The sequence below is a fragment of the Cebus imitator genome, unplaced genomic scaffold (assembly GCF_001604975.1).
Source record: "Cebus imitator isolate Cc_AM_T3 unplaced genomic scaffold, Cebus_imitator-1.0 Scaffold2, whole genome shotgun sequence".
Classification (NCBI taxonomy): Eukaryota; Metazoa; Chordata; class Mammalia; order Primates; family Cebidae; genus Cebus; species Cebus imitator.
In genome coordinates this window covers 13,019,971-13,041,790 of record NW_016107317.1, presented here as the reverse complement: position 1 = coordinate 13,041,790, position 21,820 = coordinate 13,019,971, and the positions used below count along the sequence as shown (strand labels likewise).

At 36.4% G+C, this 21,820-nt stretch overlaps 1 protein-coding gene across 4 annotated transcripts in view; it reads left to right on the top strand.

Annotated features, from left to right (window-relative positions):
* Positions 1 to 21,820, top strand: part of TMEM117 (transmembrane protein 117) — a 530,078-nt gene that overhangs the window by 81,191 nt on the left and 427,067 nt on the right. For all 4 annotated transcript variants that reach the window (XM_017529749.2, XM_017529762.2, XM_037738890.1 and 1 more), the window contains exon 3: positions 16,303 to 16,435. In XM_017529749.2, the coding sequence (XP_017385238.1) occupies positions 16,303 to 16,435 (133 nt within the window). The remainder of the gene's footprint in view (positions 1 to 16,302; positions 16,436 to 21,820) is intronic.

Sequence of the window (21,820 nt, the reverse complement as noted above, 5' to 3'; positions counted from 1 at the left end):
GTTTTATAAAACTTTAATGTTTTTGGCTTTATTGATCCTCTGTATTTATTTTTGCCTTTGACTTAATTTTTTTCTTATCTTTTAATATAAACTTTCTTTTGCTTTTTATGAGTTTATTACCTTGTGTTCTTATTCTTAAGTTAGATATATAGCTTATAGATACGCAGACTTTCTTTTATAATCTGAACAGACTGATTTTCCCATTTTTGACTATTCTATTGCATTCCAAAAATTTGAAATATTGTCTCTTGATAATGTTTCTTAATCTCCATTGGGATTTTTGTTTTATTCATGAATTGTTTTGAGATGTGTGTTTAAATTCTGAAGTGTGGGGTATAAGGATTATTTAACATTTTGTTTTTAATTTATAATTGACTACATTTGTTTGGAATTGTGGTCTGTGTGATATCTAATCTTTGAGCTTCACTGAGATTTGTTTTGTCAGTTTTTAAAGTTTTCAATGTGTGTTGGAAGAGAATATGTGTTCTCTAATTGTTGCATGCAGGGTTCAATATGAAGTCCATTAAATCAAGTTTTAATTATATTATTTAAATATGCTATTTCTTTGATAATTTTTTTGTTTCACTTTTTTGGTTTGCATGACTTATCATTAAATGAGAGAGGAATGCTAACATCTCACACTGATTATAGATTTTTAAATTCCTTCTTATAGTTTTATTCAATTTTCTTTTACATGCAGTATTTTGAATCTATCTTATTTGTATAATTTGTCTTATCTATCAATTTTAAAATCATTGTATTTACCTGGAGAATTTAATATTTGACATTATATAATGGTTCTATTAATTCCTAACATTGTTTTTTAACTTAAAATCTATGTTGCCTGAAATTAATACCTATTCTAGCTTTCTTTCGGTTAGTTTTAAATGGTATATAAATTTACAGCCTATTACTTCGAACACTTCTGTATTCTTAAATCTCTTGCAAACACAAATCTTTGGATTTGTTTTTCTATCAGTTTTCTGTCTTCTGTCTAACAATTGTATTTTAACTGGCAAGATCATCAATATATTACATTTATATTAGCATTTGATTCTGCCAAACTTTTTTTGGTGTGTTTTCTGTTAGCGCAGCTTTTCCTTCTTTCTTCCCCCTCCCCTTTTTTTTCTGCACAGATTGAATTTTATTTATTCCTTTTCTCTTTCTATCCCTCATTCACTCCTCTACTAGGTTTAGAAATTATGTATTCAATATCTACTATTTTAGTGGCTACTGTTGATACTTTACTATGTATATTAGAAAACAGCTGTTCTACAATGTGTTAATCATCTGCTAAATAATAAAAGTTCTCTAGAATGTTTTAACTGTAATCAACCTCTTCTTACTTCCATGGGATTGCTGTTCAGTGTTCTAGTTTTATTTTTTTAACTCCACAAAGTAGACATTAATATTTGTATTATTTTATACAAACAATATTTGTCTAGATTTGATACATACTTATTAGTTTCTTTTATTGCCATTTTTTTTTTCCCTCAGATATTTCTACTGAGATCACCTCTGGAATTAGATTCATTCTCCTTTAAGTACTTTTAAATGAAGGTATATAGGAGGTATACTCTCTCAGTTTTTGCTTTTTGTTTTTTTCATTTTTAAAATCTGTGACAATTGTCTTTTAGTGGAGTACTTAGTCCATTTGTAGTTATGTAACTATCAAATATTTGGGTTAAATATATCATTTTACCAGGTTAGTTTTTTTATTTGCCTTCTTTTTCTTTTGTTCTTTCCTTTTTGCTTTTCTTTGAATAAATAAAATATTTTTAGTATTTTATTATTACTCCTATACTACCTTGTTAGTTATACATACTTCTATTCATTTAGTGATTACCCTAAAGAGAAAAACATACATAATTGACATTAAAGTCTACCTTTAATTAATATTGCCAACAATTTCCAAGAACCTTATAGCACTTACCTTTATTGACCCCTTCTGCCTTGTTACCTATTTTTGTCATAAACTGAAATTCCACATTTTAAATTCTAAATGATATTATTACTGTTGTTTTAGTCTTTAACAGCATTATTGAGGTATAATTGACATATAACAAACCTCACATACTTAAGTATACAGTGTTGTAAGTTTTGATATATATATGTATAACTGTAAAATCATCACCACAGTCAGGATAGCTGTTTCTGTATAAGCTTTTGTAACCGGCTTCCCTTATCCTTCCATACCTTCACACAATCACTGTTTATTTGCATTTTCTAGAAATTTATATAAATGGAATAATATATTATGTGCATATTTAACTGCTATGAAATCTATTCATTGGTTATTTCTTTGGTAAAATTTGTAATCTTTTTATGTATTTCTTTGAATGTACTAATTGTAGTTATCTAACTTCTATGTTTTTTAATGCCAATCTTTGCATCATCAGTCAGTCTGCTTATGTTATCAATTTTTTTTTCTCCTGGTTTTCAGTAATTTTTTATGTCTTCTTTCCTTGTGTGCCTAATTTTAAAAATTGAATATTAGAGATAATATAGAAAGAATTAGGGCCGGGCGCGGTGGCTCACGCCTGTAATCCCAGCACTTTGGGAGGCCGAGGTGGGTGGATCATGAGGTCAAGAGATCGAGACCATCCTGGTCAACATGGTGAAACCCCATCTCTACTAAAAATACAAAAAATCAGCTGGGCATGGTGGCACGTGCCTGTAATCCCAGCTACTCAGGAGGCTGAGGCAGGAGAATTGCCTGAACCCAGGAGGTGAAGGTTGCGGTGAGCCATCGCGCCATTGCACTCCAGCCTGGGTAACAAGAGCAAAACTCCATCTCAAAAAGAAAAAAAAAAAAAAAAAAAAGAATTGGAGAGGTTCATGATGATACAGTCTTCCCTAGAGAAAATTATTTCCTTCTGACTTGCATATAGATACTAGGTTTCAGCTTTGGCTTGATCTGTTTTTGATTTGTCCTTACCCCTATGATATTGCCTTTCATGTATCCTAAAGCCTGAACTCTGCCCAGAAATCTTCTACTTTTATGTTCTCTGAACTTTAATTTTTGTTTATTCAGCATCGTGAGACTAAAATTTATGCTTACTTTTTTCTTTTATCAGCAGTTCTCTGCTTGATCTTACCTCTCACCTACATAGTTTAGTAGGTTTCAGCAAATGCTCTCTGGGAGATTGTATTAGAATTTTGGGTCACTTTCTGAGTTTCCTTTTTTTTTGGTATTTTGGTCCCTCATGTCCTGATTGCATTTGTAGACATGAATTTCAGTTTTTATCTCTGGTCCAGTGACACTGCCTCAAGCTCTAAGCCACAGTTTTCCGTATGGTCACTATGATCCTGAAAATCAGCAAATCTCCCAAGAGGAAAAAGATGCAATAAATTTGGCTCATCTAAGTGTATTTTGTTGCTGTTGGGAAGTCTTCTATCAATGTAATTATTGTTCCTTTCAAATAATCTGTCTTTACTGTCTGATTTTAAGATCTTTTTTGTCTTTTAAGATAAATAAGCTCTGCAGTTATTCCAGCTTACAATCCTGGAGAGTTTTCTGGCTTCATTCAGGAAGGAGGAAATCAGGCAGAGGCCAGTGTCTTCCTGAATGAAGGAGATAGAGTTGGGTGTGTGGGGAGGCCAAGACAGCTGTTTCATACTACAGAATACCAGCGTGGAAAAGGGAGCGCAGAAGAATAGCCCTAGAGATCTGCCGTTGCCTCTGGAGTCTTCAGCTGAGTAATGATCAGCACAGGATGTGAGAGACCACCCAGAGCTGGGGAAAGTATCACTCAAAAGGAACACAGGAAAAATTCTTAGAGCTCACACAGGGCTAAGAATAGTTTGTGTCCCTACAAGGCAAAAACATAAAACCTTGTCATGTATGTGCCACCAGGTAGAATACTCAGAACAATGGAATTGGGGCAAATTAACCTTAAAGGCTCCTGCTGCCTAACAAAGTTTAATAGAAATATTCAATAGCACCAAACTATTTCCAAGTAATTCAAATGCATCCAAGAACAAAACTCAACAGTACTTACAGGCATACAAAAATATCCTGCCCACAAGAAGGAGAAAATTCACAATATCAGGCATCCAATCAAAAATTACCAGGCACACAAAAATGCAGCAAAATATGACCCATAATCCAGAAGAAAAATAAGTCAAAAGAAGAGCCCAGAAATGACACTGTTGACATAGTTAATAATAATGATACCAAAAATTGTAACTATATTCCACGTGTTTCAGAGGGTAGAGAAATTCCCAAGTATATTAAATTGAGGCATGGCATATTTCAAATATTGGTAATTTCAATGTTTAAAGTTCTTGTATTGTCTAAAGTTTTATTGCTATTTCTATAAACTCTTACCCCGGTAACATTTCTTTTTGAGTTTAGTGAATTTTTATTTTGAACTCATATTTTAATAATATAATCTGTCTAAATTCTGAGGATTTAAATAAAGCTCATTTTCCTCTAGAGAGTATTTACTTTTGCCAAACTTGGAATCCAAGAGATACTATAGTTTTAGGTGAATGTTATGTTCTTTGGAGGATCCTGATTTGTGCTGGGAGACCCAGACTTGGCGTCTCCACCTTGCAGTGTCCTTGGGCTTACATTTATTTTATTTTCTCAGCATTCTTATGGGTGTTTGGTCCAAAAGTAACTCTAGATTTTGTTTGCTTACTGGTACTCTTTAAATTTTAGCTGACTATCCTTTTTGCCTCTAGCCCTTTTGATGTGTGTGAAAATCTACGTTTGTTTTGTTGCCCCCAATTACCATCATATTTACAGTGGACAGCACTGGACAGGCACATGGTAGGCACTCAACAAATATATAGTAAATGAGTGTTTTTATTAGGAAAACATTATCAACCAAATTAAGAATTCGCCACATGAACTACTGTCATTAACACAAAAGCCTGTAGTATTTAAAAATTGTATTATTTATTTCTAGATTTTTAAAATCTTAGGAGTCTAGATAAAATAGAGAAAATGACTACTTATATAAGAATTTATGCAAAATAACTTTTATTAGATTTTTAATAAAAATTATTTGGTAGTCAGATTTGCTTTGCTTTGATTTTTTAAAATAAGACTTTTTTTTTCAGTACTGGATATTTTTGACACCTTTCAAACACCCTTTTTGATGATGATCACCGAAGTGATTCCTGAATCCTGTTCTTTTGACTCTACTTTAACTTGGGCTTAGATAGCTACTGGAGAATTGTCCAAAAGATTCTTACTCTTGGCTTAAAAGAAATGATGATTGATAGATTTGTCCTAACTGACCTTAAAGTACATCAGAAGAGTCCTGGACTCTGCCTTCAAACTGTTGTGTGACCATTGGTAGGTTATTTAAACTATTTACACCTCAGCTTTCTCATTTATTAATCAATGAAGTTGAAATACATTATTCTTGGATATTACTAGGGGATTAAAAAGCATAGCAACTATAATCAATACCTCTCTATGATACTCTTAACCTGTCATTTAAACTCGTATCTTATAAATTATTAATATGTTAATATTAATAAATATTAATATATAAATTATTAATTATATATCTATAAATGGAGACAATAGTACATTTGCAAGTACAAGACACTAGTCTGAAAGATTTAGAGGATTGTGGAAAGCCATGAATGAAAATCAAATTCAGGATAAAAGGGAGAGTCAGAGAGATCTGAACGCATAGATACAAATAATAGGAATAATGTAAATGTAGCTGACATGGCAGAATCTTGGCCTTGGCCTGTTTATATCTGGGAGGACCAATCTTCCTTTCCCCCCACCCTGCCTTTTTATCAGGGAGCTGGCATCCACGCCTTGTGATTGATCAAGATTGCTTAAAACCATGGAAATCGGCCTGTAGGGGATTAATCCTGAAAATTTAATGTTTCTTTCTTAATTGCATTAATATAATGCCTGAAGTTAAAGGAAAACCTATTTTAAAATTGTTAAGTATTCTTGTTTTTTAGTATTGGTATCAGTATAATGATAAAGGTGTACAAATTTAATAATGGTAGGAATATTAATTTTTAAGAATTGGGGACTGTACTTTCTATCTCATTGCCCATTTCAAATACAGATCTTTTTTTTGAGACGGAGTCTCGCTCTGTTGCCAGGCTGGATTATAGCGGCGCGATCTCGGTTCACTGCAGCCTCTGCCTCCCAGGTTCAAGTGATGTCCTGCCTCAGCCTCCCAAGTAGCTGGGATTACAGGTGTGCACTACCATGCACAGCTGATTTTTGTATTTCTAATAGAGATGGAGTTTCACCATGTTGGCCAGGATGGTCTTGATCTCTTGACCTCATGATCTGCCTGCCTTGGCCTCCCAAAGTGCTGGGATTACAGGTGTGAGCCACCGCGCCCAGCACAGAATTTCAATAGTGACAATCTATAATGGTTCAGAAAATATTTTGTTTACTTTAACTAGAATTATAAAAATAGATTAAAAGAATTTTGATTATTAAATGTTGAAATAATGTTTCTAATGTAATTATTGTAAACCTATTGTAGCTAGTTAATGTCTTATTAGGTTAAGTAATATAAAATTGCTGATATTTGATGGGTTTTGACCTTAAAAATGCTATTTGATATGATTTCACTTAGTATATATTCATAATATATAGGCCAAATTGATTCCATCAAAATTACAGAAAATAATATGCATAAATTAAGTGTGCTGATAAATCTTATCTTGGGCTACAAGCTAATATCTAGTATTAATTTAGCATTCTTTTTATTCTATGGCTAACTTTTCCTTGAAAGGAAAACTAATAGATTCTAATAAATGAATACCTTTATTTTCTTTTGGAGTCATTTTTTTTTCATGTTGAGCAATAAGCGATTTGAGTTAGTTACACTTGAGGATGGTTTAATGGAAAGAGCCAAATTGTTGTAGTAAAATAGAATATTTGGATTCTCTCAAATGGAAGGTTTATTACTGTGTTACTGAGAATAATTTCTGTCAACGTGTTTATTTAGTAATTTTACTAAATATTTATTTTAACACACACATTTTTGAAATTGACGTTAAACTTTAGATCTGAACACACTATTATGCTGTTTCTAACAATGCTTTTTTTTCTTTCTAGAACCTCTTTTGAATTTCACATTGTAATTTTTTTTAGTATTATATGAGATTATATTTCAATATTCAGTGTTTGATTTTCTGTCAAATTCAGTGAATAACAGACCTTTCTTGAGTATGCTCCTATTCCTAATAAGGGATGATGACCATCTGCTCAAAGCTTTTAAATTCTCTTTGTACACTGAAATAAGATTTATCTGAATGTTAATGTAATGGTACTTCCAGAGTACAAAAGTTTTATGATCTTACATTATTATATAAAGCCATGTTTGTCTAACTAGACCATCCTAACCCCCATAATGATACTCTGGTGTAGTTTGTTGGATAACTTTGTTGATGTCCCATTCATGGTCTTACTCTGTCACTCAGGCTAGAATGCAGTGGCATGATCATGGCTCACTTCAGCCTCAACCCCCTTGAGCTCAATTGAATCTCCCACCTCAACCTCTGGAGTAGCTGGAACTGCAGGTGCTCCACTATTTCTGGCTAATTTTTTATTTTAGAGACAGTTTTTCTATGTTGCTCAGGCTTCTGTTACCAGTTTTTAGTTAGTGAATTTAAACAAAAATAGTCATATCATGTTTTCATAAACTATAAATTTATACAAGTTTGTGATGAATTCTTAATATACTTATTTTAGTCTGACTGGAAGTGACCTTGAATTAATTTTCAAGTGCTGTGATCAAATTTCATTTTATCTTTTATTCTCTTCTTCCAGTCATAAGAAATAGGGATTACATTTATAGTCAAGTATTCTAATATTTGAAATGTTAAATATTAACTTGGCCTTTAAAGAATGTTATCAGTGTGTTACTTCAGGTTCATTTTGTATGTTAGAGAGGCATACAATGTCAGATAAAATATAAGGAGGAATAATTTCTCTTTTAGTGGGTAAGGATAATCTATCTATCTATATATACACATATATATATATATTTAACTGTCTTTTGAATTAGCAGATTTTGAGCTAATCTCTCACTGACAACACAAATCATAAATCCCAGAATTGGACTGGATCTTAAAAGTCGTGTAATCCAACCCTTTAAACTATGCCTGGCCATTCCTCCCTGTCTGCACTGAAAGGAACTTACTACCTCCTTTGAGAGTCCATCCCATAAACTCCTTCTATAATCCCAGATATAAAATATTAACAAAGAAGATGACTTCCTAGAGATCATTTCTGACCAGTATTTTATGCTTTATATGAAGTAGAGCAGTTGGTTGAGTTATGGAGAAGCAGAGGGTTCATTGTGAGCGTAGAAAATGCAACCTGCATTTTCATAGTGTTGATGGAAACAGAGTGAAAGGAAGGGAGAGATGAAGGAGGAGGGGGAAGTATGGGTCAAATGAAGTCATGCCTTGTATACCATGTTAGGGAGCTTGGATTTTATATTACGGGGGAATGGTAATTACTAAAAGATTTTTTAAGTGAAGGGGTGACTTGGCCACATATGATTTTAGTCAGATCTGTTGGCCCTGTGGAGGGTGAATTTGAGATGGAAGAGGGCGTTGCAGCAGGTCTTATCGAGAGACAACGAGAACCTAAATTATGAGAGGAGAGTTTGGATGTGAGGACATAATGATATGGCCATTGATTGAAATGGAAGGTATGAAGAAAGAACAAACCAAGAATGAATTCAGTCTTGAATTATTTTGAAAATGATAAGATAATAAATTCAGAAGTAGGAGTGGACTTAGGGGTGGGATGGGTCAAATTGCAAATTTGGGGCATATCGTATGTTGGGGCAGAGGATAGGGATTTTGGCTTTGTTTTTGTATACTGCATTTGATTTGCTGATAGGATATCTAGGACTATTGTGGGCAGCCGACTTCCAGTGTGAAGCTCAGGAGGAAAAGTTTCTGCTGGAGATACTGGATGATGAAACCATGAGAGAGGATAAGATCATATAGAGATATGATAAAGACAAAGACTGAGGACAGACCATAGAACATCATTATTTATGGGATAATTGGAAGAAGGAATGCTTAAAATGGTAACTGAGAAAAACAGAAAAAGAATGGCATATTTGGTGTTAGGGAAGTCAAGGAAGTAGTGTCAAAAGAGATGGAGAACAACTGTTAGGTCAGATGCAGCCAGAATGTTTTGCAAATTAAAGACCAATATATTTCGTCTGGATTTGGGAGTGGTAGAGGTCATTGCATTTGCCAGGACAATTTCAGTAGAATGTTTGCATGGCAAGTAAGATCTCAGTGGGTGGGTGTGATAAAGATTACTCTTTCTTGAAGTTTGGATGAGAAAACAAGGAGAATGGATGGAAGTTCAAGGACATTGTTTTTAGGATCAACTTAAGAGGCTTCAGAGGTGGAGAAAAAATAATGAGGAAAGAGAGCGATCAGATATATAAAGGAGAGAAAAGATGGCTGGACCAAGTCTCCCAAGAGAGGAGAGGGTGTGGTTTTAAAAAGGCACAGCTAGGGTCTTCTTTGGGAGGAGTATTGCATCCCCTGAGAATAAGGGAAGGAAGTTAGGATAGTCATGAATGTAGATAAGTAGATAAATGTGAGCAGGTAGGAAGTTGAGGGAAATCATGTTTGATGGGAAGGATGTCACCTTGAGGTTGGGACCGAAGCCATATTCTAAGAGTGAAAGGGGCTCAATAGGAGCTTTGAGATGAAACTTGAAATAGATGTTGAGGAGAACAGGAAAGAGAATTGACAAGGACAGGGAAAAGCATTGATGCATTAATGTGCAGTGCTGTGTTAGCAACTAAACTTGGAATCATGATTACATAGTGGCTTCTCAACTGTGTTGTGCAACTTTTTTCCACAGTAGCCAAAATTAGAGAAAACAAATTGTAGGTGTACATCAGAGTTGGGAGTTCACTGGGATGTGTAAGACAAATACAGGGTACATAGAAAACAGTGGTGTTGATGAAAAGGCTGATAAGCAAGCAGGAGCTTGTTCATTTATTTGTATAGCCCTTTATATTTTTATCCATTGGACAAATACTTAAGACATGTTGTATGCCAGGTACTATGCCATGGGGACATAGCGGTAAAGAAGATCAATCTGGTCTCTACTGTGCTACAGTTTATAGACGGGTATAGCACACATATAGTAGACAAAAATTATACAAATCCGTGGGCCTTAGCGTTATAGACCACAGGCTCTTAGGCTCCCGTGCAATAGAAATTAACAGAAGGCCAAGCAGATTAGCCAGACAGGGCTTTATTTTGGGGCTTGTGCTCGAGCTCAAGGGAGACAATAGAGGTATAAGGATTCTCTGACTGGCTCCCTGAAAAGAGCCCGTAGGATTTTTTACTAGGCAATGCACAGGGACTGACACTAGGGATAGGGTGCGCAGGCTGGGCTGGGTAAAGCATGTGATGGCTGGGGTATGAGGGCAGCCTATCTCATTGTGATGGTTATTTTGAGGTAATATGCCACCTAGTGGTCCAGCTGGGGACGACAAGGCTATAAATCAGTTGTTCAGCCTTCCTTCTCAAGGTGAGACACCCCACAACCTTGGGTGGATATTTGGATCTCCTAAGACCAGTTTCTGGAATTCTTTGAGTAAAAGGCCTGTTTAAACATTATGAGAACACAGAAGAGCAATATAGAATGGCTATTTTCTTTGTATGATTAAAGCCTCTAGGTTAGCAGGTATAGCGTCAGCAAGGTAGTGGTGTGGGTTTTGTGATCAGTGGGACAAGAGAAGGAAAAAGAAACCATGTGAAGGAGAAGCTGCATCCCACTCCCACTATGTCTCATTAGGATCATTGCCAGCAAGGTGTGCTTTCTTCATATTTTACTTGAATAATTTTTCTTTTGGAGGACTTGAGTGTAGGTCTTAATTTTCTTTCTAGAATCTTCCCATCAGTATTTCATTCAGTAAAAATATTTTATTATGTATTATGCTGAGAACTAGAGACGTAAAGAAAGATAAAGGAAATAAAGACTTCATGTGGGCCATTTAAACCCCATTTTTCTTACCTTCTATGGGCCTCTTTCCATCAGTCATCTCTGAACCTGTAAGATAATGGTACCTGCAGTAATACAAATCTCCAAAATGTATAATGTCTGTAGACCAGTTGAATTTCTCATTCACATAAAGCCCAAAACATGGCAGGCACCTGTGTTCTAAGCAGTGATTCAAGGACCTGGAGGCCTTTTGTCTGTGGCTCTCCCCTCTTCAATACTATGTTTCCCAAACTTAACTTTCATTTGGGGTCAAGGTGATGCTAGGGAACTAATTTCATTTGGCTGTAGGAGTGGAGCAGGTAGCATAGGCTTAGCTAATCCTAAGGATTAATTAAATTGCTTTTCATAACTCTGGCTAGGGTAATCGGTTCAGGACCCAAATGAGCCCGAACAGATTGAATCTCATAACTTTCTCTAGAAATGCCACAGCAAAAGTATTATCTTTTCATCTACGGACAACAATGAAGAAGCAGTCCTCAGGTTGTTATGGTCATCCTGGGACAAGAAAGCATGCATGTGTGTGTCCTGGGGAGAAAGTAGTGGGAGCCAGTTAGGATGAGACCCCACTCTGAGGAAATGGAGCTGGGAAATAGAGATTAATCAGGCCTTGATAATATTGTCTGAGCGCTGGGTCAGGTCTTGTTTGTAGTCATTCTATTCCTTTAGCTAAACTAGATCTGTATTATTTCTTGAATATCTATTGTATGTAAAAATTAATTATGTTTTGTTTAGAGAACAGACATGAGAAAAAAAGATAGAAGATGTGAGAAGGAAGTCAAAAAAGACTCTTTATAATTTAACCTAGTTTTAGTTTAGTTATTTTTTGTTTCCCCTTTTGTTATTTGCAACAGTAATATTCTTACTGGTATGTGGAATGCCTGCTATGCTGATTTTTTGACTATTGTATCTTTTTACTCCAACAAACTAAATATACTCCTTTCAGTAACTGCAGATTCTATTTGTTTCTTGTATATATGGGTGGATCAAATTATATATAGGAGGTTTTAGAGCAGAAGACTTAATGGACAGTAGTGTTAATTTCCATTTGCAGTCTTCTCGAGGAATGAACCCCTTCATTTGTCCTTTTATATTTCCTAGCCAGGGTCTTATGTGTAATGTCACACTGTTGCCTCTAAATTAAGTCTTACTCGAGTTTTTGCTTACCAAGGTAAGCAGAGAGTACAACGGTAATAATTCAAATAACCTTTTCTATCACTAAGGTTTTGCAGGAGTTCAGGGCTGCAGATCCTGAAAAGACTCCTTCAGCTTGTTTTTACTTCTCTACCCCTTCTCCTACTGCTACTTCAGTAATGGTCTTCTACCACTTTGGCACAATGACTCTGTCTAAGATGCCCGGAATCTACTCAGGTCATCATGCACCTAATAGAGGTGGGTGGGTGCCCTACTGACGCCATTCCCCTGGGGCTAGCTTAGTTTGATAATTCAGACTTCCAAAGCCATGTGTATTAGTCTGTTCTCATGCTGCTAATAGAGACATACCAGAGACTGGGTAATTTATAAAGGAAAGAGATTTAATGGTCTCACAGTTCCACATGGCTGGGAGGCCTCACACTCATGGCAGAAGGCAAAGGAGGAGCAAAGTTACATCTTGCATGGTGGCAGTCAAGAGAGAGCTTGTGTAGAGGAACTCCCATTAGTTAAACCATCAGCTCTCATGAGACTTATTCATTACCACAAGAACAGCACAGGAAAGATTCACCTCCATGATTCAATTACCTCTCTCTTGGACCCTCCCACAACTTGTGAGAATTATTACAATTCAAGTTGATATTTGGGTGGGGACACACAGTCAAACCGTATTATAACCCTTGATACCTTGGCCTTCACCAACATCCATGTAGTCATCCCCAAATGAGGTTCTGCCACCTTGGAGGCCTAAATCCTTTTATTCTTTATGAATACAGAAGCCCTTGGTCTATCTGATCCCCTGCTTTAACAACCTTCCAGAGGTAGGGCTACCCACATCTCCTTCCTGGAAACACAAACACTTCTACTCTTTCCTCTGAGACTCTTTAGTGTATTTCTTTGCACAGGCCTCCATGTGAAAATCACTCCAAAGAAAAGGGACCTAGAACTGTCAATAAAAAAGTCTGGCAGTGAGGTAGAAAGGAAATTCTTCCTTCTGTTCTTTTGGTGAAGAGAACACAGCAGCAAAAAAGCCAGGATACCAAGTAGTTTCTCCATAATTCTCCCTGTCACAATTGTCTACCTCTATTTTCTATAACATATGTGGGCTCATTTTATATACACTTTTAAATATGCTTTTATCTCATTAATTTTGTTAGAATTTTATGACATCTTAGTGGTCCTAAGCCTGTACTTCCAGAACAAACTCTGAAGTTCTAGGCCACCGTTTCATCTGACTTTAGCCAGCATTCATAATCATCAACCCCTGTGCCCTCCCATTCTCTCCTTCATCACACATATGGGCTTGTGTTCCACATCAATGCTTTTGATTGCTTTAAGGTGTATTTTCTAATTTCTTTGTGTTGAAGGTGACAGCCTATACACTCCAAGATGGATATTATTAATAACATAAATGTGCACTCATATTTACAAATAATACTGTATCTATGATTAAAATAAAAATTATTTTTGACCATGTCAGAAGTATATCCCTCTTAGTGATGTTTTTCACTTCTATTGGCCTGTAAAGATTGTTGTCACTCAGTTATCTTCTGAAACTCCTCTAAAAGAAAGTCATACATTTCTGAATTCTGGAACCTATAGGAAAATGGCACATAATTTATTTTCCAAACCAGCACCCTTAAGAAAGGAAGGGATTACTATTAATACTTATGCCAGGACAAAAATTATAGACCACCATTGTCCCAGACACACCATATATATAGTCACCCTAAAGGGCAGAGACAATGTATTTCTATCTGACATCCTCAGGTAGTTCCAAGGTTCCTGGTGTGATTACATTGCATGGGAGAAGTCCTTCATGAGAACAGTAAGCTGAGGGCAGTCTATGTGTATATGTTTCTAACATTTGAGGGTTATTCATTGAGTTAACCTATAAGTAGCTTATGGGAAATTTTTGAGATATGATTCGACTCAACACTGAAGTACTTTGTGAGAACAGTTAGCTGAGGGCAGTCCATGTGTATATGTTTCTAACATTTGAGGGTTACTCATTAAGTTAATCTTTAAGTACTTATGGGAAATTTTTATAATACATTTTAACTCAACGCTTGGGTCATACTAGTTCTGAGCTTAATATTTTGCAGCACTTTTATTCAAATGAATTTCAAGTCATGTTAACCTGCCATTTTGTTCTAATGACACTAATGGCTGAAATTCGTGGCAGATGAGGAGCTTGGCAATGACAGAATAAATAGTACTGCCACATCTCTCTTTTTGCTAACTTTGTGCTGTTTCCACCTGTGTATAATTAGTCTACAATATTTTATTTGCAAAGCCCTGTTAAATCACCAGCATTATTATTTGACTTTTAAAGTACATCTGTTAGTGAAAATTTTGACATATGCTTATGTTAAGAAAGAAATTCACATTTATATCTTGAAAAAACTCTAATTGCCGGTCTTTGAAGTTCTTTATTATCAACTGCTGAATTAAATAAATTTGTCTTGTTCTAAAGCTGAAAGGACTTACAGCAAAGGGAGCCCTGAACAAAGAGAGTCCATGAGTCCAAAGTAAGGTCACAATTCCATTAAATACTCAAATGAAAATTGACTTCAAGTACTCCCCTGCATTGCTTACAGTTGAATCTCTAGCACCTAGAACTGTTTCTGGCATGTAAGAGGCACATGTTAAATATTTGTTCAATGAATGAATAAATATTCTTTATAGTGTAGGATATTTATAGCATGTGGTTTTACTCTCAATAATATCCTTTTATAATATTCTTGTCGATATGTTGTGTGGAGACTTGAAAATCTCTGGCTTTTCATAATTATTAATTCAATTAATAGGCAAGTTCTGTGATCTTATGATTTGTGGGGCTAGTATCATTTGTTATAGTAGAAGGTTTTCCACATTCTTCTTTTAGTTACACAGTCACATTCTCCCTGACTTTGAGTTTTAACCTTTGCTTCTCTTGTATAGGCCAAGAATCCATGGTGTGATGTAACCAAATCTCCTTCCCATTTTTTTTAACCCTCCATCTGAAGTTTTGGCTAGGATAATATTTCTGTTGGCCTGGTTGGCAAATGAAATCTAAAGGGCTATTTTAATAAAGGTGAGATATAAGGAAAAGTTCAGTAGTTAAATCTTAAAAGATTATTTTTTCTTATGCTCAGTGAGATATTGTGAGATACTGTTTGTCCTCAGAGAGATAATTTCCAGATAGAAATACATACATATATTTCATAACTGACGTGTCATTAAAAAAGGGAATATTTTCTGTAGTAAGAAATTTTATTGTAAGATTCAGGTCTACTCTATTTTAATTGTAGTTCCTATATGCACATCATCTCCCTTATTATTCTTAGGAAGGAAGGTAAGTATAATAGACAAAATTTATCTTGGGAGAAGCAGGGTGACCTATTGCCACTTCTTTCTTACTCCCAAGAATTTTCGCCTTTCTCACCTTTCAGGGTGCTGGTGCCATCATTTCTCTTTACCATAAATCAAAACTTTCTCTGGCTAAATTCTGATATTAGTAATTTTTACTTTAGTGTTCATCTTCATACAGTTTTCTTTCTTAAAATGTATGCATCTTAACTTTATCTCTAATTTTAGCATTTGTCTTCATAAATGGAATTTTAGTCATCAGGGTGAAAATTATGTTTGTCCAGCAGTCACACCAAGCTTCATTAACACATACACTGTCACCTCTTGTTTGCACTTGTGTTTGTACTTGTATGGGGGGTGTGGATTATTTCAGTTAAGAGTGAGGCTAAGCTGTGTGTTTTATAACAGAGACTTAATTTTTTCTTTCAAGTTTTCATGTACCTTAAACAATTAGATCTTGTAAGTAAGGTTGGCCTTGGTTTTGTCATCTGGCCAGTACTGGGAATGTATCTATAGAAGCAAAAGGAAATGATATGGGATTCATGCAACTTCTTTACCATTTGCCTTAAGTCGTTTTAGTATGAACAAAAAACATATTTGTAAAATAAAAAATAGCAGGTAAGTGGGGGAATTTATTTACAAAAGAGCAGAAAGAACATTATATGGTGGCTTCATTGATAAGGCAGTCCTATGACAAAGACTTCAGAATATAGTGAGACAATAGAGATTCACTAAAATAAAGCAAGGAGCTATGAATTTTGAGTTGCAATGTACATTAATTTTTAATAATATTGGTATTTCAGGTCAGTTGCTCCGATTAAAAATGTTTCGAGAGGATCATGGATCATGGATGACAATGTTCTTCAGCACAATTCTCTTTCTCTTCATATTTTCTCACATATACAACACGATTCTTCTAATGGATGGGAACATGGGGTAGGTTATATTTCCCCTTTCTACTGTGGTGAGTGTTATGTTTGAGACTCATAGGAATTTCATAATTTTTAGCTTGTAGTAGTCGAAGTCTGCTTTACAAATATTCGATTCTAAGAAGAAGTAGTGTTTTGTGTATTTTTTCTTGCCTAAGACATTAAATTTTTTTTTCCAGGAAACATATAGCGCATTACGATACTTAGATTCTGTTCCTTTTTTTTTTTTTTTTAGGACTTTTACATAGTGCTGGGAGGACAGGTACTAATTTCATTATACTGGCAAGAGGGTATAAGAATAAGGAAATCTTATTGATTTGCATATATTCAAATGATTCATAGAGTGAGGCTAAGATGAAGGCTTCCAGGTTTACAATTTCATTGCTCTGCAATGCCTGGCTAAATAAAAGTGTTTGGTACTGGAGGCATTTTCTTTAAATCTCTTGACAGTCCCAACAGAGAGACCTTTGTTATAAATAGGTTGTTTTAAAAGTGTATTAACTCCTAGCTTGTTATATATACTTATCAAATCACTAAGGCATGAAGTTGTTCTAACAAGTAGGTTGTATATTTTTTCCTTTCTCCATGTCTTTCATTATATAATGAGACATGAGGATTGGTCTTTCAATATAGTTTCCTCTTCGTTTGCTCTCAGTAAGTTTTTGGGTTTTTTTTTTTTTTTTAAAGTGGAGTCTCCCTCTTTTATTCAGGCTGGAGTTCAGTTGCACGATCTCAGCTCACTGCAACCTCCTCTTCCTGGGTTCAGGTGATTCTGCAGCCTCAGCCTCCCAAGTAGCTGAGACTGCAGGCATGTGCCACCATGCCCAGCTAATTTCTTTGTACTTATAGTAGAGACACGCTTTCACCCTGTCTTTCAGGAGATCAGGATGGTCCCGATCTCCTGACCTCATGAAGTGCTCACCTCGGCCTTTGAGAGTGCTGANGAGATGGAGTCTCCCTGTTGTCAGCCGGGCTGGAGTGCAGTGGCACGATCTCGGCTCACTGCAGCATCTGCCTCCCAGATTCCAGTGATTCTCCTGCCTCAGCCTCCAGAGTAGCTGAGATTACAGGCGCTTGCTACCATGCCTGGCTAATTTTTGTATTTTATAGTAGATACGGGATTTTACTATGTTGGCCAGGCTGGTCTTGAACTCCTGACCTCAGGTGATCCGCCTACCTCGGCCTTCCAAAGTGCTGGATTACAGGCGTGAACCACCATGCTCGGCCTGCTCTCAGTAAGTTTTAAGGCCAGAATATAAGGAGATTGGCTTAGTATTAAAATTAGATTAGTGACAATAATAAACCATTTTAGATATTTGTTGTGTGTTGAAATAGTAACTGAGAAAGATTTTGATCTGTTTTCCCCAGTAGATCAGAAAGCTAGGTAATACCCTTTTCTTCTAAATGTAGGCTAGGCAGGATTGTCATCCGGTTCCATGGAAAACAATTGCATTGTTTTGATGTTACATACAGATTTTGGCCAGCATTGTTCAGTACTGAGAGGGAAGCTCGTTTAGAATTTAACTGTTTTTTTCCCTCACCGTTAAAGGAGATGAATAGCAAAGGGAAAAATACATTTCACATGTTTTATATTTTAGTCCATACTAACAAGTGATAAATTCAAGAATGTGATTATGGATAAAATGTTCAGGCTTTAGAAAGTTATTAAAATACTTTGTCTGTAATTATTTCTTTGACTTAGTCTTAATACCGGGTCTGTTTTGAAGGCTGTAACCTGTGGCTAGTCAAAATGTGCATCAGCCTTGGAGCAGTGCCTGTAATACTAGAATGGGTAATGATTGGAGTTACCTAACACAGCCAAAGGTTTCTCTGTGAGTTTTTTTGTACTCAAAGCATTGGGAGCAGAAGAAGAAAGAACCTATATGAAAACTACATTTTAAAAGCAATTGCTGGAAATAATGCATTATATAATATATAAAATATATGTTTTGCTCAGAAGCTGACTTTTGATCTAATTCTGCTTGTTCTGCTTGTTTGTTTATTTTTTTATCTAGAGCTAATAAAGTCTGTGCTAACCAGAAATGCTTATTCTGAGGAAGGGAGTAGATTTAAAAGCAATAAATTAAATACAATAAATAATTCCTTGCACTCTGTAAAGTACTCAATAGCTGGAAATAAAATGAGAGCTAATAGTTGTTGAGCATTTACACCAGTCATGAATTATCTCAATTAAATCTCGCAGTGACTCCATGGAATAAGAACTTGTATTATCTCAATTTTGGAGATCAAGAAACTGAGGACTAGAGAGATTCTGCCACTTTATTGTTTAAAAGAGAACACAGATCTGATTGGTGGTTGACCGTGTTACTCATTCACCGTATGCCCATTAGCCTTTCTCTGTATTTTATTATTCAAGCTGAATTTTACAATTGAAACAAGCAGGAGATATGCTTAGGAAATAAGAGAATAGTTAGCCTAGAATATATGTGTATCTTAACTAAAATTGAAAGTGGTCTTTTTTATTCTCAGACTAAATACAGTCTTAACAGATTTTTACGTAACTGTTGAACTCTTCTTCATTATGCCTCATCTTCATAGGAAAAACATCTTTTACTGAGACGTATATGAAAGGTACCACATTTTAGAAAAATACAAAGCAAGGGACAAATGGGTTAGTTCTGCAGAAAAAATAAATAAATCAAGGCTGAGCATAATGACTTATGCCTATAATCCCAGTACTTTGGAAGGCTGAGACAGGAGGATCACTTGAGATCAGAAGTTTGAGACCAGTCTGGGCAACAGAATGAGACTTTATCTCTTACAAAAAATAAAAAACTTAGCTGGGGGTGATGGCACACTGTGTAGTCATAGCCACTTGGAAAGCTGAGGCAGGAGGATTGCTTAAACTTGGGAGTTCCAGGTTACTCTGGGTTATGATTGTGCCACTGCACTCTAGCTAGGGTGAAACAGCAAGACCCTGCCTCTAAAAATAAAAATAAAAAATAAATCACCATTTATAAAAGATGTATTACTAATATTTATGGCACACATCATTTGATCTAGTGAGCATACTGAAGTAGGAGTGTAAACCTGGAGGAAAATCAGTTCTTAGAACAAATGGATACAACTGTGCAATAGGGGTTGTCCTAGAAGACACCATGTTTTCTGAGGTATTGCTTCATCCTATGTAGTGCAAGGAATGATGGAGCCAGAGAGTGCAGAAAGGACAGTGAGCACACAGACCTCACAAGTAACTGGTTTTATATCAGAGGATTTCTGGGAGTAGGAGGAATTCAGGATTCTTTACGCTGAATCTCATTTGCATTATACTGAATCCGTGGGGAGTCCAGTGTGTCCTTATTTATGGGTCTCTCTAGGAATATTGTCCTAGAATTATTCCCAAAGGGGTTTCAAGAATTTCCTATAATGGCTAGACCTGTGTTAATGCATTTTAGGATTCCTTTTCAAACTGGAGGAGTTCAGGACTAGAATGAATGGTGAGTGGCTGTAGGGTTTCCAAGAGGAAGAAGTTGTTTTCTTAGACTAGTCTGCTTTTTGTGTGAATGTGTGCCAATTTTAGGAATGGGTATAAATTTAATATAAGCTGAGGTCTCATGATCTCTTACTATAGAGAAAAGAATTCCTAGGTTTATCTAGACCAGAACCTCAAGAGTTGTTTAGCCCACAGTTGCCTGGCTCCTGTTTTTCTCATTACAGTGCATTCCCTGCAGTAGGCACTAGCTCTTATGGCTTTAGACATCTCTGAGGAGCCAAGCTGAAAAGCAGTCAGATGGAGGGGGAAAGTGGTAAGTTAGCTGGTTGAGCTAAAAGGGACCGAGGCTCGGACAATCTGTATTTCTAGCACCAAGAGGAAAAACTCTGTCCCATCTTTGACTCTCTTTCTGCACTTCAATTTCTTAAACCACTAAAATGAAGCTTGTTGTAACCTCCGTTATTTATTTTTTTTTGAGAGATGGAGTCTTGCTCTGTTGCCAGGCTGGAGTGCAGTGGTGCAATCTCGGCTCACTGCAAACCTCTGCCTCCTGAGTTCAAGCAATTCTTTCACCTCAGCCTCCCAAGTAGCTGGGACCACAGGCACGTGCCACTATGCCCGGCTAATTTTTTGTATTTTTAGTAGAGACAGGGTTTCACCATGTTGGCCAGGATGGTCTCGATTTCTTGACCTCGTGATCCACCCTCCTCCACCTCCCAAAGTGCTGGGATTACAGGCATGAGCCACCGACCTCCTTTATTCTTTAAATCACCAAGATGTAACTAAATTCATCATTTTATAAATGTTGAGGGTTCTGCTGCAGAGAAGGTGCTAATCCTGGGCAGAGTTTCGCATCTAGCCATTTTATGAGTTTTTTTACAAGGTGGCAGACTGGTTAACCTGAAACCTCACTTACTACAAAATCTTGAGAACAGCTGGAAGAGATAATGCAACTTGGTAGACTACTTTGAAATGCATAGCTGGGTTACCCAAAGCTCAGGAAAAATCCTAGAGGTCAAAAATGCAGAGGGATCTGAAAACTGGGGCAGCGAGACTATGAACTGATACTCAGATGCTCAGTGGAGGTGACTGAGGCACTTGAATTTTAACCTTTATGTAGGGACCAGAAACAAGAATGTGGGCTCATATTAACTGAAAAATTGAAAATAGAAGTTTCTACACAGATGGTCCCACAAAGGGCAATAGTGGGAAGGGGGATGTGAAATGGAAAACTTGTAACTGTTAGCAGCAGTGAATCCATAGGGTCTGCAGCAAACTCAAGTTTTGCCTCATTGGAGGAAGGAATTCAGCCAAGGGACATAAAGCAGAGTGAGAGACTGAGACAAGTTTTAGAGCAAGAGTGAGAATTTTACAAAAAAATTCTAGAGCAGGAATGAAAGGAAGTAAAGTACACTTGGAAGAGAGCCAAGCAGGCAACTTGAGAGATCCAAGTGCCCTATCTGACCCTTGACTTGGGTTTTTATACATTGGGATGGTTTTGAGGTTTGCATTTCTTCTCCCCTGATTTTAACCTTGGAGTAGACTGTTCACATGCTCAGTGGCCCACCGGTACTTGGGAGGGGCTGTGTGTCCGGTGGGTTTATTGAAGTGGTGCGCATGCTCATTTGAGACATTTTTCCCTTACTGGTCAAGTATTCCCAGAGGAAGGCCATATACCAGTTAAACTCTGCTATTTTGTCTCTTAGTGTACATGCTTGGGCTGCTAGCCCAACTTCTGAGATTGTATCAGGAAGCTGTGATCACCAGCTTAAAGAGTTTTCTATCTGTTGGGAGACTGCCTTTCCCTGGCACTGACTGCAACCAACTATTATTTTGGAGAGACAGTTTAACCACTGCCTATCACCCGATATTCCTGGGGAGGGCCCTCTCCTGCTCTACTCATGTCTGCCTAGCTACCTACTCCAGCAAAACCACTAG